The 18,299-nt window shown below is 32.5% G+C and overlaps 2 protein-coding genes across 2 annotated transcripts; both read left to right on the top strand.

Annotated features, from left to right (window-relative positions):
• Window positions 1–920: 920 nt before the first annotated feature.
• On the top strand, window positions 921–1,346 carry LOC131028386 (E3 ubiquitin-protein ligase RDUF1-like). Its single transcript, XM_057958655.2, has one exon. It carries the CDS (start codon window positions 921–923, stop codon window positions 1,344–1,346), a length of 426 nt encoding a protein of 141 aa, XP_057814638.1.
• Window positions 1,347–14,615: 13,269 nt separating this feature from the next.
• On the top strand, window positions 14,616–15,104 carry LOC131858125 (uncharacterized). The gene has a single exon (XM_059211132.1). It carries the CDS (start codon window positions 14,616–14,618, stop codon window positions 15,102–15,104), a length of 489 nt encoding a protein of 162 aa, XP_059067115.1.
• Window positions 15,105–18,299: the final 3,195 nt, after the last annotated feature.

Below are 18,299 nucleotides of genomic sequence, written 5' to 3'. Positions count from 1 at the left end.
ATTCTTGGTTTGCTAATAGTTCCACAGATTGAGCAATGCTCTATGAGTTAGTTTCATGTGGTTCATCTAGCTCTTTCTTTTCTAGTATTTTCAGCTTGTATTTTTTATTTCTCCTAAGTAATATAGTTTATGTCTTCACGCTTTGCCCTTTAAAAAAAATAAAAAAATGTTGATATTCTTTTTTTTTTTTTTTGGTGAAATGTATTATTTGTAATTTTTATACTTTTTATTTAAAAAGGACTTATATGCATAACAACTAATTAGATATTCTATGTGCAACTACGTTAAAGGTTAATATTTCTTAACATCTTTAAGATAGGCCTCTTTCAAATATCTATTCTAATATATTCACACACTTATTATATATGTATGTATTTAGCTACTAGACAAGTAATCTTATGGTTATTGATTGAGCTTCTTGAAAACAATCTTAATAGCTGTTTTTAATCATAAAGAATATTTCTATAATTTTTAGCCTACACATGTTATTCTTAATATATACAACAAGTAAATTGAATTTCAAATATGTAATTATTGTCATATATGCAGTTCCTAACACATACAATAAGAAAAATATGTTTTGATCTTCCACCATTATTCATATATTTTAACCTCTTAATTATCTAATCTAGGACAAACCATATATATATAACGGTAACAAATTAATTCAAAACAAAAGATAGTAAAATTGGCAAATTAGGTTAATGAATTTTAAAAAATATATATATATTGAAAGAGAGCATAACTTAAAATGTAAGGGTTTTAATTTCTTGGTCGGCTGGCAGCGCTTTCTTTGATGGGAATATATCTGTATAAATGCAGGAGAAAATTGGAAACAAAAGTACAATAACAGCATTTAAGTAACATCTGAGTCGAGTGGAAGCCTTAGTCACAAGCAAGTCATTCTATTAGTAATAAATATGAGTACCAACAACACACAAGTAGGTATCACTGCTAACCAGCGACTAAGGGACTCTATCGACTTTATATCGAGGGCACTAACAGAGCTTGAAAACGTTCCAGACAGCTCACAAACTCGCGACGATCTTATGAGGGCACAAACTATACTATCCTTTTGTATCCTTGCTCAAATAATAATTGCAGCCGATCATGTTAACGCAGAATCCGAGTGTTCGATTTGCACTGAGCCTTTTCAAGTGGGGGATGATGCTCGACAGATGCCTTGTCATGAATCCCACATATTCCATGCTCGCTGCCTTCTTCCATGGCTGAAAAGGCGTAATACTTGTCCCACCTGTAGAACTCGCTTAGTCCGTCCGATAAATGCAACTCCAGATTCTCAGAACGAGGAATTCGTTACATCCAGAACCTCTAATAATGGCTAGCTTCTTCTACTGTTTAAATCCTTTTTATTTTTATTAGTTAATGCTAGTAGGAGGTTTATTAATAGATTTATTAGATGGAATATCATCTCATCTATTTATCGAAGATAATACAATTTGCAGTTTTATTTTTATCGAAGAATTTCAAATATAAAATTTTATGATTTTGTTTATAAAATTTGTAGTTAATTTGGTTTTTTATTGAAGTATATGTTTGGAATTCTGCATTACGCACTTGCTTTAAAGCTGGTATTAAGCTATGCGTCATTCAGGCAATCGATATTTTAAATTCGTCAATTTCAAGAGGAAGAATACTGATTTTATATAAAAAAAAATTATATAGGTTAAATCTAGGTATTAAGGCAACTTTTAAATGTTATACATGGAGAAAAAGTTAGAGCAAATACAGAAAACAATAATGGTTGCAATATTAATGTTGTCTAAGAAATCCTTTGCATGTTCATATGTCTAATTAAATGAATATAGGAAAAACTTCATTCAACATACTATTTTCTAGCTTATGGAAAGACCATTTGATAGAGAGAAAAACAAAAAATTTGAAGAGAATATGGCATCAATAATTAAATTATGCATTCCGTTTTTTGTATCTACTCTTGTTCCACTAGGATATAAATATGGATATGAGGATGTCAATGCATTCGAAAAATATGAATATAAAATTACAAGTTGATAATTATTCATTATCAATTATGGACCACCTATTCCAAGAATTAATATTTGGAGTTTATGTTCATTATTCATGGATTCTTAGGGTATAATCATGTGGTTTGCAAAGATTCTAAGAAACCCAAAAATAAAATATATCACTTCTTTAGGACATTGTGCATATATATGAAAATAATATTTGAGTTAAAATTTAGAAGTATATTTTTGAATGTCAATGGACCTTTCCTTAGTTTCCTTAATTGACAAGATTACTATCATCTCTAAATTACAATTTGTTTTGAAGATAGAAATTTTAACACCCCACTTCACATATAGCTAATATAATCCTAAATTGCTACATTCTTTTCATCAATAGATGGTTAGGTAGATTGGGAAACTATAAATGAGATGATTTTATAACAATATGCTTGTAATTACCTAGTAAACATAATTAAAATGTGATAGCAAATAGTTTGATTTATTATTGTTTAACTATGTTTGTGAATGGGTTCAGTATGTTTTGGAATGCAATCAGGACTATGGGAGAAGGATTAAACAGCTATTCCTAACACATTTCCTTTATGAGAAGTTTTCAGTTTAGCAATTTTTTATTTAGAATAAAATAAGATTTAATTATTTTGAAAATATTGGTTTTTGAGGTTTATCATTGTGTGTCTTTATGTGAGTTTTTTAGTCAATCTATATCTTTCAATTACAAAAACAAACCCCTAGGGTCTATACCCTTGGGGTGGTGGTCCATTGGGCATGCAATAAAGGCCCTAGGATTTGATTTCACTCTCCAAAAATGCTCATTAAGGTAAGTGATGATTTTAGAGGATAGATGAGTTGAGGTTACCAATTCCACCGGCATACCTCATTTATGAGGGAAGAATTGGGGAATGGGGTTTCATAGTGTGTGTCCCCTCTTAACTGAGAAAAAAGACCCTTACAAAGAAGTGGAGGGGAGTGTGGCAAGTGACACCTTTCCTATCCAAGTATTCGATTTAAATATTTTTAGATCTTGTTGCAAAAATAAAGGATGAATTATTACACATTTATCCATTTTCGTGAACTCTTGTAGGAATTTAAGAACAGGGGAGAGATTTCAGAGGGTTCTTGGCATAAGAGATGGAGGCCACTAATGCATAGGGTTGGAGACATAAGTCTTCCCTACTCTTACCCTTTCTATTTAAGTTTTACAAAATTGAGATAGAAATAGTTTTGTATGGTTAATCTCTAATTTGATGGGAACAAAATCTAATATGGGATGTTGAGTGAGTGGAATATTTAGGATGGTATGAATTCTTGTAGTGGTCATGTAAAATTTTTTATATTGTGTTATCTTTGGTTATGTTTCAGTATATGAGAAGAATCCATGAATTTGGCATGGGCCTATATAATAATTTTCTTGTTAATGGGTATGGGTAGAGGCCACAAGACTCATGATTTCATTATCATAGGGCAGAGAGCAAGCATTTGTAAGTTATTTTCCATTGCAATGCATCTAATATTGATAACATGGGTTGTTTTCAAAATGATAATTTGAGAGATATGTTATGATATTTAGGATGAAAATTTTATTATGTAATAAAAGAGACTTTACCTCTTTGGAATGTACCCTTCAATTTTCCCCCCTACAATTAGATTTTATGTGTTTGAAAAAGTTTATTGTGTAAAGATTGTAGAATAAAAACTAGAAATCTTTTCCTTGTCATTTACAAATTGGGGAAATGTAAAAGTTCTATTTTTTTTACCATAACAAATTAAATGTTTTCAAGATGAGAAATTGACATGATATAAACTTGTCTTGATGACCTTTATGTGATAAATAGTTAGAAAAATAAAAATAAAAATAAGAATAAAAAAAGACAATTCAAAGATAAAACATAGCATAGTGGTTTACATTGTTTAGAATAGTTGTTTTTGATTAAAGGAAAAATAGGTTTTGAAGGAACCCAAAACCCCTTACAAAAGGAGATCGATTTGGACTCGACAATACATTAAGCCAAAACAAACCACAACAAAAAAATAGCCCCATAGCTGAAGATATTCAAGAATAACCTCTAAACGAAGTTGAACTAAGATGAGTGGGAACAAAGACAAGAAAGGGAATCGAAATAGACTGACCCCTCCAAAATGAAAAGTTGCCTTACAAATAAAAATATATGCATGGAAAATCTGTAGGCAATATGAGATCCAAAAGGAGATACATCAAGCAGTAAAAAAGAAATGGCAAAATAAAGTTCGAACTGCCCTAAGGGGTTTTAACAATAGGCACCCCCAACCTAGAGCAAACAACCATCATTAGGATTTCCCTTTGGATTCCTTCTTTTGGGATCTAAGGGTCATGTCAAAAGAAAGAAAAGAGCTTTTAGAATATTTTATTTTAACCAAAATCCATCCTTTGTCAACCTTAGCAGCCTTAGCTTGCCAATCCAGCGAATCCAAAGTAGGAAAACTAGTGCCCAAGGAGAGGCCATCAAACATCGAAGATCCTGCAGGACTAGTAGAGCCAGGGCCGAGCACATTCTTGGAAGAAGAAATAGACAATGGGATAGCTCCAGAAGATGCATCATAAGAAGAAACAGGTATAGGGGTAGCTCCAACAAACATACCATCCATAATCCCAACACACCCAGATGCAGGGACAGATCCAACAAGTAATATATCAGGGCCACCAGATGGCTTTGAAGGAGTCAAAGAAGGAAGACCATTTGAAACATCAGCAGAAGGGACAACAACAACAACAACATCCACTGAAGGAGTATCAGATCCCATCCTAGGGACCAAGGGGAAAGATCCAGTAGAATTGACCATGGGTACTTTAGAATAAATTTTGCGTAGGAGATTAAGTTTTGCATTTTTTACCAGCAAAAAAATTTTGAGGGTAGGTAAGAGGTGGCCTACATAAATTAATTATCTTCCCAATGATAATAAATGTGTGATTTTTGTTTAGGGATTTCAAGGAAGATGTATTTTACAAGTGCTCTTGATTTGTGTAAATAATGACTTAATGAAACATGTTAGCTATTGGCATACTTACATATAGTCCAATTAAAATTAATTAAGTTTTTACTTAGGAAATTTATTATTATTTCATTTATCAAGTGTGATGTGTAAAACATATTGAGACAATTATTTCATGTACATTAGCCACTTGTTGACATATGCCAAGTATCCTCATAAGTGTCTAATGTTTGTATGATTAGTAAATTGTTTTATCCATGTTGTCTATCTCATCTACCTTTCTAATATATGCAAGTTTCTCTATGTAAATTATTAACAATCTTATTGTATATGATAGATATTGCCATTTTTACTATTTTCCTTTCAGTTATATAAAGTTTTTGTGCATTCTAATTCTTAGTAAATCCCAATCTCATATTAGAGAATTGCTTGCATATTTCTTCTTGTATCTAGGATATTTTTCACAAACCTCTAGAAGTGAGTGTCATAAAGTAAAATAATTATCACTGATGAGTCAAGAAAGTTACGGGTTACAAAAAAAACTATCCTTTGTTTGGTGAAAAATCGTATGTTTTTTTATTCCACTTTTTGTCCATATACAAAATTATATGCTCAAGAGACATTTATTTTTAGAAAATTATAATTGATATAGATTAAAAAAATATATACAGCACAAATCTTCCCCTTGCCAATTTCTTTAGTTGAATTAAAAATCCATATTTGGTGGAAAATTTGTCCCATTTCAACGTACTTGTAGGTTTTGTGTCTGGTTGTGAGCACATTTCAGTTGGGTATTATAATTATGTTTGTGAGTGTTTAACCATATCTAGGTAGATTATGGTCTATTAAGCATCTTGTAAAGCCTTTTCTATATTGAAAGAAACCAAAGTCAATGTCAATAAGGTGTTACTACATAATTCAATAAATATAGTTGCTAGTGTTTTATTTTTGGTCACTTCTCACTCAATTGTTTTCTCATTTGTGGAAACAGTGTGCTTCATAGCCCTATATGCCCTCATACATAGGAAATCACAAAATTCCATATTAGAGTGATTCATTTTTATGTGGGTCTCCATTGACAACAAGATCTTGACCTTTACATACACAAATTGATTGTAAATTTTGTGCAAAAATTGGAAGAGCATATTAATAGTGTTGAATTGATTATGCAAGTTGTGAGTAGGAGAAAATGTTCAATCAAGAGTTAGATTCTTTGTAACATCACTCTTGAGACATTGAAAGGTAGATCGCAATAAGAAAATATCTTTCAACACCTTGATTATAATATGTTGTTTTCTATCCAACGTGGAGCAGCATTCACATAGCAAGCCCTCTATATTCAACAATTTGCTTCACTTTTCTTAAACTTTGTAGCCCAAGAGCCACTCATGCTTACGTGTTCCATATGACTCCATCACTTGATAGCATTTAAATTTATTCTTAGGCATTTAGAGAGTCATATACTTTCATCTAATATTTGCATGGTGTGATAGCTTATATTGATTGTCTATGTAATTTTTTTTAGAGATGATCCCGACTACCTACCATATAACCTACCATGTCTTAAATCCTTTGTATGCACATCATATCTGCAACAATATTTAAGAAAAAGATTGAAGGAAATTTTCTTTGGATTTAAATGGATTATCGTTTACTCCTCCAACTTGGCCACTAATCCCTCTATAATTTCTACATGCTTTGTAGGTAGTCTAGTAAATACTATTTTATGTTTCCTTTCTGTCCACCATATGCAATCTAAATTCTATATAATTTTCGAGGGAAGTCTTGAAAATACTATTTTACATATGTTGTCTTTTTGTCGACCATTTGTTATGATATTTTTGTATAATATATGATGATGACTTTGTTCTACACTGTCTTCCATGGCCAACTTTCTAGAGTTGTAAAAGGATATGAGTCTATTTGTAGTTGTGTTTGAATATATGAGAAGCCACTCAATTAGTCATATTGATGCAATATTATAATTTATGTAGTATTATAAGAATAATATGTTTATAATGTATTATTCATGTTTCATCAATAAAATTTTGTTTTTCAATTTGCATTCTATTTTTTTCAAATGTATTATTTATTAAAATATCTTTTCTGAATTATCCAAAAGATTTTTGAGGCATTAGTGAGAATGTCTTAATTTTCATGCTTTCATTGACCATTTCTTCTATGATGTACATAATAGTTTATCAAGTGAATTTTTCCCATACAAAATTATCTCTCTTTCTTCATCATTTTCAATAAAGATGAAGCATATTATGGAAAACATCTGATCAATGTTTTGATTTAGATTTCTTATTAACTTCTAGGTAAAAAAATTATATTTAGTATTAGTCTTTTTTAAAAAAATTAATAATTTAGAAATCAATAATGCAATTTTATAAAAGTGGATTTCACTAAAGGAATAATTAACTTGACTTGTCACCTCATAATAAAAACAATATATTATGATGGTTATAATAGTCCTCAATATAAGATGAAAGATGATAGAACTTGTCATGCTTGTGATAAATGACATAGATCTCATTATCAATGGTAATAAGTTTGATTCAATGACTAGTTATTGTCAATCAATTATAGATAGTGAATGATTATAACTTGTCATGCTGAAATAAGTAACATAAATTTCACTATCAATAAAAGCAATTATAGTATAATTACTAGTCTTTCTCATTGTCAAAGTATTCAAATTTTGATGTTGACAAATATAAATATTACTAATGTGATCAAAACCATTTCCCTTTTTTTTAATATTAAAAATTATTTTCATAATACATTTTAAATTATTAACATCAAAATTTAATTGTACAAAAACATATTATTTTGAAAAAATTCAAAAATTTAGAATATTGTATTTATCTTATTTTTTCATACATATCAAAAACTGAAATATATGTAACTAACATTTACATAATCAAGAAACAATCCTTCCTATCAAACTAATCTATAACATAATACATAATACATAATTAAGCATGTCTTCATCTTGTAAGTAATATTGGTTTGTCATGTGCAAACTAATCTATAACCTGCATTTAAAACAGTAACCACAGTTTTAATTTCCCAAACTGAATTTGTTTCACTTCTTAACAAATAAACAAGGACTTTTTCTATTAAAATTAAGTTAGAGTAGATAAAGACAAGAAAAGGAGTATTAAAAGTAAACATTAAAATATTTTTTGTTCGGTAAAAAAAGCTGAAAAAATAATGTATAAAAAGGAGGTTTAAGACAAGAAACCCCATGGGAAAGACTTGTGAGTGGATTCGTCCCTTTTAAATTTAATATGGTACTCTGCCTAGGACTTGATTCCTAGGACTTGAATGTGTACAACAACCGAGTATTAATGAATATAATATCAAGTGACATAAATGCTTTTACCAGTAAGTAATGTCAGTAATGATGTTAATGTAAAAATTTATAACTTTTTTTAAAAGATTGATATTTTTTTATCGGTTAAAAGATTGATTTTTTAATTTATCATAGTCCATAGCAAAAAAGGAAAATGATATTTTTAGATCATTTTAAATAAAAATTAAAAATAAACTATAAGATTTTTATTCAAAAAATTTAATTCTTTGTTATGATTGGTTAAACTAATTAGAAAATAAAAAAAAATGGATGCAATAATATTCTATTCTGACAAGAACTAAAAATGTGTTTTCATCTTTGACCATTATTTATATATTCTAACATTCTACAATAAACATCTCTTACCACTTAAAACATTTCTACTTAATAAAACATTAACAAATTAATTCAAAATGTAAAAGATAAACTTTCCAAATCAGGTTAATGAGCTTTTAACAAATATATATACTGAAAGAGAACATAACTTAAACAAGTGTTGTTGGAGAGCAGTGAAGTTCCTGCCAAAAGTGCAAGAACTTTTTGTGTTTGTTTTGTTTTATTGATGAAAGACTTGTAACATTGTAGTTATGCATTGTATCATGGCAGAAATAGATTGAATACACTTTATACATCTCTGCTAATGTGAATTGATTGAAGATGTTGATAGTAGGTGCTTCTTATTCCTTTTCTCAATTGGTTGGCTACATCAAGCTTAAATTGTAAAAATAACAGAGGAATATAACCATTCCTAAATCTTCATTATGTTTCTGCATTTAGTTATTTCTTTTTTAAGAAACCATCCAATGCAAAATGTGGATATCTACAAGCAAAATAGACGGAGAAAGTGAACTACATTGAAGTTGCAATATGAAGTATATGATGTAGCAAAATCCTTTTCACAAGGATTCAAATTAGTATCATACACCTAGAAATAGCCGAGTGCCCTGAATTCATGACAAATTAAAAACAAAATGATCTGATATGATAAGAGCCCAAAATCCAGGAAAAATATAGATCAGAAACAATGACATTTTTAATTTAAATCTTTTTCATCTAAACTATGATAAATTAATTTTCCAATACATACTCTTGTGCAAGATAAAACATGATTATGATTCCAGTTGTTGTCACCTACACTTCCGCTAGTCATGAACACAGCCTCCAACACCAAAATCTAAAAAAATGACCTCATAATTAGTCTCGTGCTGAGTATGCACAAAAGAACCTCTAAAAGAAGAGATATACAAAAGTTAAGGACGGCGTCTTTTATTACCATTCAGTGTTGAAATGTTTTAGCTTAAACAAAAGCAAGGAATTTTAGATTAGTGGATGCATATATCACTATCTATAAATCAGAAGGTAAATTGACTATCACTTTATTACATTTGAATAAATTAGCTCTCCCCACATCTGATCTTATTTGCATTCCTCCTACGTTATAAGTTGATCTGTAAGCTAAGATGAATATTCCATATGCTAAACAATAGTTCACAAGTTGGACTTGACTTGGACTCAACAAATTAAAAATATTCAACTCAGGAAAAACTTGGCAAAAGCTAGGAATTAAAAAAAAAAAAAAGAGAAAGGCAACAAGTTCTATGCAAGCACTTAAGGGCACCAAACACTAATTGAGGGAGCAGTTTGTAAAAGGTTAAAAAAGGTTTAATAATTTTTTTTGGAAATATTTCAAAAATGTGGTTTCAAACAGATTTATGTGGCTTTAGAGGCATGTTGTAGCCTTTGTTCAAAGGTCAAGCCAAGATAAAGAACCAACTACTTGAAAGTGCTTAAGAACTATCCTTGCACCTTGTAGTCTTCTCACAACCAAGGCTAATGCTGCCTGCAAATGGGCCTAGCCATTCACCTGCAATAATAATGCTCCTGCAAACACCAGACCTAAATACCTATCTAGTGAGAAGATTGATCCAAATAAGGAATTTATTTTATCTTAATAGATTATTAAAAACCCATTAAACTAGATGATTCATCCAAATATGAAATCTTTAATGATAGATTATTGAAAAACCAAAAATATAGACCTAAATAAATTAGATGATTGATCCAAATATGAAATATCCCTCGAAACATTAATTTAAGTTTAATATTTGGATTTTTCAAGAAATTATCATACTCGTGATGTTGATTTATCATAGAAGTTTTCAATCAACTACTTGAGCACTTTTTTGACAGAAAAACTAATCCTATAAAACGCGTGGAAATTTAGGTTTTAGTTTCACAAGTGCATTCAGAAAAATCAGATTTCTCTAACATTATTTATTTCTTTGTTACTTCTTTGTTACAGGGAAATGTGATCCCTTAAATGCAAAGGAAAGAAAGGAGAGTTGCACTAGGAATGGTTAGGTTGGGTCAATCCCGTTGTTCAACCGGTCGATGATCGCATTCCAACTCGTTAGTCCTCTAAAGATATCATCCCAACAATTAATAACTCCTAAAACAAAGCAGCTTTCTTACAATTTATTGACATGTATGCTTATCCATTTCCAAAGGACAACACAGTTCGATTACAATTTATTGACATATATGCATACAATTCTCAGGCAAAGAGAATTACACTTACAATGGACTTACAGACTCCTGTATTATATGGCAACCAAATTTTGTAACCAAATCCTATAAGCATCAGCAATTTCCTTGGTGAATTAATACACCCTGGTGATCAAGAATTGCTGAAAAAATCCAATATGGTCCTGGTCGAGTATAGATAAAAGTAAACAGCTACGCAATTATAACTCTAACAAAATAAGATTAGAAAATAAGCACGAATATAATTTAGTCTTCAACTAACATAAAATCCATTAAGTGTGCCATCTCTCAAAATTGTCAAAAATCTTAGAAGCCTAATATATGGTACAGAAATGATTACTAGGGATGTATAAATTTCCTTAAATAGGTATAGCTTTTAATCATGTAATAAACATTATAGAAAAGACTTGATAGTTATCTAAATGCATGCCATATAATCCATAATGTTTATATGTAGCAGCATGGTCTATGGAGGTTTTGCTTACAAGATGAGCATTTTCACATATAACTTCAGTATCCACGCCAAGGCCAACACTGGGGAACACTGCAACAAGCATAAGAGCAGCTCATTTCCAAACAGATGTACAATTACAGTATACAAATTGGTTATACACCAAGCTCATCTTTCGTAGGCACTTTGAAAAATTAATCATCGAACACATTGGTAGCAACATCAGCTAACAAAGAAGGAAACTAAGAAAGGATCTTGCATTCATTCTTCTATATATATATATTAAACCGGGGTAGCCACTTGCAGCAAGTGCATCAGTGCTAATAGTCGAATATATTCAAATAATAAATATGAAAATTAAGGACGTATATTTTGGAAATAGAAGCCTAAATAAAACTATGAAAATAGAAAAAAAGAAGTTCGCAACATTAGAATTATACTGTCTTTAGACATTATAAAAAGCTAGGGAATAAACGAATTGAAGGGAATTAAAAGTCTTGGCAAAATTAAAACATTTAACAAAACAAAGTAGCTTGGCAACTAGATTAAATCTTAGGTCCACCTTGCTAACATTTTTCATTTCTATTGAAACTTTTCAAGTTCAGTAATAGTGCGTTGGCTTTCACCCAAGAATTGAATTTACAATAGGATGTAAGATTCTGTAAAATAACAACTTATGAAGTCCCAATGTTAAAGAGCAGTCAGTTTCACGAGGTTGGTAAGAAAATACTGAATCTATAAAAGGTTACTTTATTGAGTTGAGTTCCAATGGCCAAAAAAATCAGTTTCACCTGGTTGACAAGAAAAAACAAATCATAAGAGAAAGCATGCCAATTATAAAAGTTTTGTGGCTAAGGGTAGATTTTCATTTAACTCAAAGTAGAAATTGCAGCGAGAATCAATACTATACTTTATTCACTGTCCACATACTTAAAACAACATTTCTTGCATACATTAAGGGAATTGAACGTTCAACATTTGAAATGAGCATATGATGACAAGCACATGGTATACATTTGTGCTGCGTATTATGACTGAGTTATCTTTGTAGTAAATGATAAGAAAATGGGACAAATACCTAACTATAAAATGGTTCACTTCTGTTTGTAGTTTTTACTTCATATATACAGATAAATATAGTACCAATTGTAGCCATGCTTTCAAAGGTTCTTTATAAAAGGTTGTAAAATTTTTCCTAAATGTTTTCAAATAATCCATCAAAAGTATAGAACTTCTCCATTTTTAATGTTAAAGCAACATTTGATGTGCAGTCTTACAATGCTCATTTTGATTAAAGAGCATTCAACAGCTGACTTGGCCCACTGGAGGCTTATTTTGGCAAGTATGGATTCTTTGGTTAACAAGAGATATATATTTTAGAACTCAAAATAACTGGTTATACACTTAGATTTCCCTATAGAAGGAAAATTACCCTCTAATTCTTATTGGTATAAATTCAAGGAGATCTTTCACCTCTTACACAAGCTCTGGAGACTCTACATTACATACCACAACATCTCAGAAACTGGTCTGTGCAAGGTGATATTTGAAATTTTATATGCCTCCTCTCATATGCAACTCACAATAATTACAAATTACCATTATTGGCCTGTTAACTACTCTGACATGTTTCCAAGTAGGGTCTATAGGATTGCTACAACCTCTCCTACCTGTGCATGCCATTTTCAATTTTTTAAAAATGGAATGAAACCCTGGCAAAACATAAAAAATCAGAAAAAAAACCTAGCAGCTGCTACAAACTAACTCAAAATCAGAAATAAGATGAGTACTAGAAATTTAGATTGAATGCTTAAAAATCTGGAAAAATGTTAAATACCTGTCAACTACGACTGATAAGTTTTTGATTATTTTTTTGGGGTGGACTGTAATATATTGTTCTTGACCATGGTTTGCATTTGGACTTGCATTTCAGGCTAGTACTCTTTAAAATATTCAGTGGCAAGTTTGACCCACAAGTTCGTGCCAAACCTATTTGACTTGCTAGTATTCCTGAGTCAGGCGAGTATTTTTTTAATTTTTAAACGACAGAGCAGTTGATAAAATGACGAGTAAATAAATCTGCATTTCACAAAAAATCAAGAGAACCAATTGTTCAACAGGCCTCGGCAGATATGGAACGACATAATTAATTGAATTCAACTAAAATATGCAAACACCAGGTGGTTTTGATGGTGTAGAAAGAGAAATCAGCATAAAGGATCTTTGTCTTTCCAGTCAGTGATGTTCTCACTTTACTGGTAGCAGTGTTCTTGCTCTATTGATCCTACTGGACCTGGACCTGGATTTGCCCTGAGTTCATGGAAAAATTGAGACTAAGATCCGAGCTCATGGATTCATTCGCATCTGAATATAGGGGACCCACGCTACGTCAAATTGAATGTAAATTAGAACACCGGGGTGACTTTGAAGGCTTAGATTGCTTTTACTTGGAAAAAAAGAAGAAGCAATACCAGAAATTTGATGGCTTATATTTAGAAAAAGAAAGAGAAAACCAGGTGACTTTCAGAGCTTAGATCGCCCTTAATTAAGAAAATAGAAATCAAATGCCTCGATCTATTGGATGGCCGCTTAGAAGTCGGATAAGACCGCTAGGGTTTACTTGAGTGAAAACATTAAAAACTAATAGGTATATTGGATTTTGGTTCTAGTTAAAAAGCTATACCAGGGCATGATGAATGTAGAAGGAGGCCTGCGATGCCCTCGGCCAGACATTTTCCTCGCTTCTTCTACTGTACTCCATGACCCAGACGATGCCGCTGAATAAATTTAAGAACATTATAAATTAATTTACGAATACCAAGCTCTGCAATGTTGCAGACGGCATTAAACCCAGACATTGAAATTCACGCGTTCTCTCGCATAGGGAGACTACAAGTCTCTACTGCCTCCTGCAAGGCCAATAATATGCCAACAAATTTATGCGTAGTTAACTTCTGACCACCTCTAGAGTTCATAATTTTAAAGAGCAAAAGCTAGTTTCTGATTGGTAAAGAGAAAATGTTTTAATCACAAATTAAACACTGCCCCTCCGCAATAGTTCCTTGGCAGGAACTAATAAAGTCTGGTTTCTGAAAAGTCATCATCCATTTTCACAAATGTAAGCATCTTAATTTCTTGGTCGGCTGACAGCGCTTTCTTTAATGGAATATTTGTATAAATCCAGAGGAAAATTGGAAACATAAGTACAATAACAGAATTTAAGTAACATCTGAGTCGACTGGAAGCCTTAGTCACAAGAAAGTCTTTCTCTTAGTAATAAAATATGAGTACCAACAACACACAAGTAGATGATACGACTCGTCGCCGGCTACTAAGGGAAGCTATAGACCTTTTATCGAGGGCACTAACAGAGATTGAAAACATTCCAGGCAGCTCACTAGTTCGCGACAGTATTCTGAGGGCACACAATTTATTATCCTCGAGTATCCAATCTGATAGAGAGGATTTTGAGTTGGCAGCTGATAGAGAGGATGTGGAGAGGCTAACTCAAATAATAGTTGCAACCGATCATGTTAACGCAGAATCTGAATCTGAGTGTTCGATTTGCACCGAACCTTTTCAACTTGATGAAGACGCTAGACAGATGCCTTGTCATGAATCCTACATATTCCATACTCGCTGCATTCTTCAATGGCCGGAAAGGCGTAATACTTGTCCCCTCTGTAGAACTCGCTTAGCCCATCCGATAAATGGAACTCAAGATTCTCAGAGCGAGGAATTCGTTACATCCACAACCTCTAATAACGGCTAGCTTCTTCTACTGTTTAAATCTTTTTATTTAAATTATTAGTTAATGCCAGTAAGAGGTCTACTAATGGATTTTTAAGATGGAATATCATCTCATCTATTATTTGGCACATCTGGTTGTAGAGGAATAGTTAGATTTTGTTAATAAATTTATAGTTAATTTTTTATTTTTTATTGAAGGATATGTTTGAAACTCTGCACTAGACACTTAGGTTTAAAGCTGATATTAAGTTATGCCTCATTTAGCATATATATATAAAGTTGATATTGAGCTATGCCTCATTTAGCATATATTAGCATATATATATATGGGATGGATATTTCAAATTTGTCAATTTCAAAAGGAATAATATTGGTTTTATAATAGAAAATTATATTAGTTAAATCTAGGTATTAAGACAATTTGTAAATGTTATATATGGATAAAAAGTTAGAGCCAACACAGAAAACAATTATGGTTGCAATATTAATGCTGCCTAAGAAATGCTTTGCCTGGTCATATGTAGAATTAAGGGAATATAGGAAAAACTTCATTAGACATACCATTTTCTTCTATCTTAATGGAAAGACCATTAGATAGAGAGAAAAAAAATACAATTTAAAGATAAGAAAATATGGTACCAGTATTTAAATTATGTGTTTTTTTTAAATCTATTCTTGTTCCACATGGATATAAATACGGATATGAAGATGTCCATGCATTTGAAAAATATAAATATAAAATTACATGTTCATAATTATTCATTACCAATTTGGGACAACCTATTCCAAGAATTGCTGTTTGGAGTTTATTTTGAAGACTGGTGGATTTTTAGGCTATAATAATGTTGTTGGCAAAGATTCTAAATAAAGCAAAAAATAAAATATTTTAGTTGTTCAGGAGCTTGTCCATATATATGAAAATAATATTTGAGTTTAAATTGAGAGGTATATTTTTGAAAGTTAACGGACATCTCCTTTATTGGTTTAATTGACGAGATTACTACCATCTCTTAATTACAATTTGCTTCAAGGATAGAACTTTTAACACCCCACTTCACACATAGCTAATACAATCCTAAACTGCTACATTCTTTTCATCCATAGATGGTTAGATAGATTGAGAAATTATAAATGAGATGATTGTATGATAATATGCTTGGAATTCCCTAGTAAACCTGATGAAAAAATGATAGCAAATAATTTGATTTATTATTGTTGTCTAACTATGCTTGTGAATAGGTAAGTTTGAAATGATGGTGAGCGGGAAGTGAAGCGTAGGGACTGGGAAGCGATGTGTAGGGAGGGTTTTAGGTAAGGAGAAGGGATCGGAAGAAGCGGATGACCAAGACAATGGAGATGGAGAGATTACAATGGAGGTTGTGTTGGACTTGGCTCCTATGTCTCGCACAATGAAAAAAAATTTCTTGCAATGGGAGTTGTTAGTGGGGGTGGCTTCAACGCCCTTTGCCTCTATTCTTGGGTTTTCTCCTCCACTATTGGAGAGAGATTTGGTTGTGTAGCAGGATCCTCTTCGGGCCTTATATTGCAAAATCGGGTGGTGTGAGGATCTGAAGCTTCTTGGGTATGCTCTGGTTGCATTTCTGGTGTCCTCTTATAATGTGTTGGGGTTTTATCCTACTCGAGGGTTGGAGTTCTCCTCTCTTCCTTTGTTGGAGGATTTACTCTTCAGAGCTTTTTCTGGGCCTATTTTCTCCTCTTTTCTTATTCTTTGGCCTAGCCATGGTGGGAGAGGCTTTCGTGGAGGCGTTTGGGTTTCTGTAGGTGAGGAGTAGTATGAGGTAGAAGATGAGGAAGATGATAAAGATGGAACGACGGTTGTTGTGCTAGGCGAGGTCTAGTTGCCCCAACCTCTCGTGAGGTTGAGGGTTCATTCTTTATGCCTAGTGGTGGCAACTCCTTCCTAGTGTGTTCTTCGTCTTGGCCTGGTTGCTTGTCGCCTCGCTGGTTGTCGAAAAGTTATTTGGGACCCAAGTGGAGCTTCTAGTGTGCGGATCTTCTTTTGGTTTCTGGTTTCTCCTCTCCCCTTGGGTCATCTTTTTCCCTTTGGGAGGGTTCTTCTACTGCAGGGGGCCTTTATGTGGGAGGTCTTCTTGCCTTTCTAATGTAGCCTTGTTGGATCTCCTCTTGATGATAATGTATGAGTTTCTTTGCCTATTCTTTTCAAGAGGTTTTCTAGTGACTTTCAGGCTGCCATCTTACTATTATTCCTAGTTTGTCCTATTGAGGTGGACCATTTTTCCATAGAAGGGAAGAGTTATGGGTTGAGCTTTGTGGGATGGCTCCTGCTGGGGGTTTTGGATGCCCTGTTGTTCAAGGTTGGGTGTACTTTTGTTTCTTTCTCCTTGCTACTAGGTTTCTTCTCCTTTTCTCCTATAGAGGTGGAGATACTAGTGGAACTCATCTGCACAGAGTCTATTTGGTTTAAGCTTCTTTTTCTACTTAAGGTTCTGGGAGCCTTATTAAAACCCATCTATCCAGCAAAGCATTTAGAGTCCATTTTTTGGTTGCTAGACCCTGTTTTTGTGGTTTGAAGCTTGGCTCTTTTTGTTGATGGTCTCCGTCTTCTTAACTCCTATTGAGGTGGTTCCCTATCCTATAGAGCTAGAGAGGTGTTGTTCTGGAAGGTGGATTTTGATCAGATGTTGCTTGGTAGCGAGCTACTTTGTGTTGGTTATGCGAGCCATTATAAAATCGATCTTGAAGGTTAGGGATGCCTTTCAAAATACCCCTTTTTTGGCTTTTTCTCTATTCTTATCCTTTTGGTGCCTGTTTCAGGTTGTGGGAGCCTTGCAAAACCCACAGAGAGGCTAGATACTAACAGTTTTCAAGGGCCTAATCTGGCTAGTTCTTGTTTTTGGTTAATGTTAGATTTCTCTTTTGGTAGCCTGAGATCTATGTTAGAAGTTAAGGGAGCCTAGGAAAACCCTTCTTTGTTGGTTTTGGGTGTCATTTTGAAACCCAGGTTGAAGGTTCGGGGAGCCTTTCAAAACCCTATGCATCTAGATTGTGAATGCATGATTATCTGTAACAATCTAGTGTTTCGAAGGTTATGGGTGATTAGAATCACCCATGGTATATGTTGAAGGTTAAGAGAGCCTTATTAAAACCCTTGTGCATTTGATAGGCGTTGGCTTTCTCTGTATAGCTAAGATTGGGCTTCTGGTTTTTTTATGATTATTCTTCTTGGCAACGTGAT

Source organism: Cryptomeria japonica, chromosome 1 (assembly GCF_030272615.1).
Source record: "Cryptomeria japonica chromosome 1, Sugi_1.0, whole genome shotgun sequence".
Lineage (NCBI taxonomy): Eukaryota > Viridiplantae > Streptophyta > Pinopsida > Cupressales > Cupressaceae > Cryptomeria > Cryptomeria japonica.
This window is presented reverse-complemented; position numbering and strand designations above follow the sequence as displayed.

Excerpts from the sequence above, each read along its gene's own strand:
- LOC131028386 (XM_057958655.2), top strand. The coding sequence starts at position 921 with ATGAGTACCAACAACACACAAGTAGGTATCACTGCTAACCAGCGACTA.
- LOC131858125 (XM_059211132.1), top strand. The coding sequence starts at position 14,616 with ATGAGTACCAACAACACACAAGTAGATGATACGACTCGTCGCCGGCTA.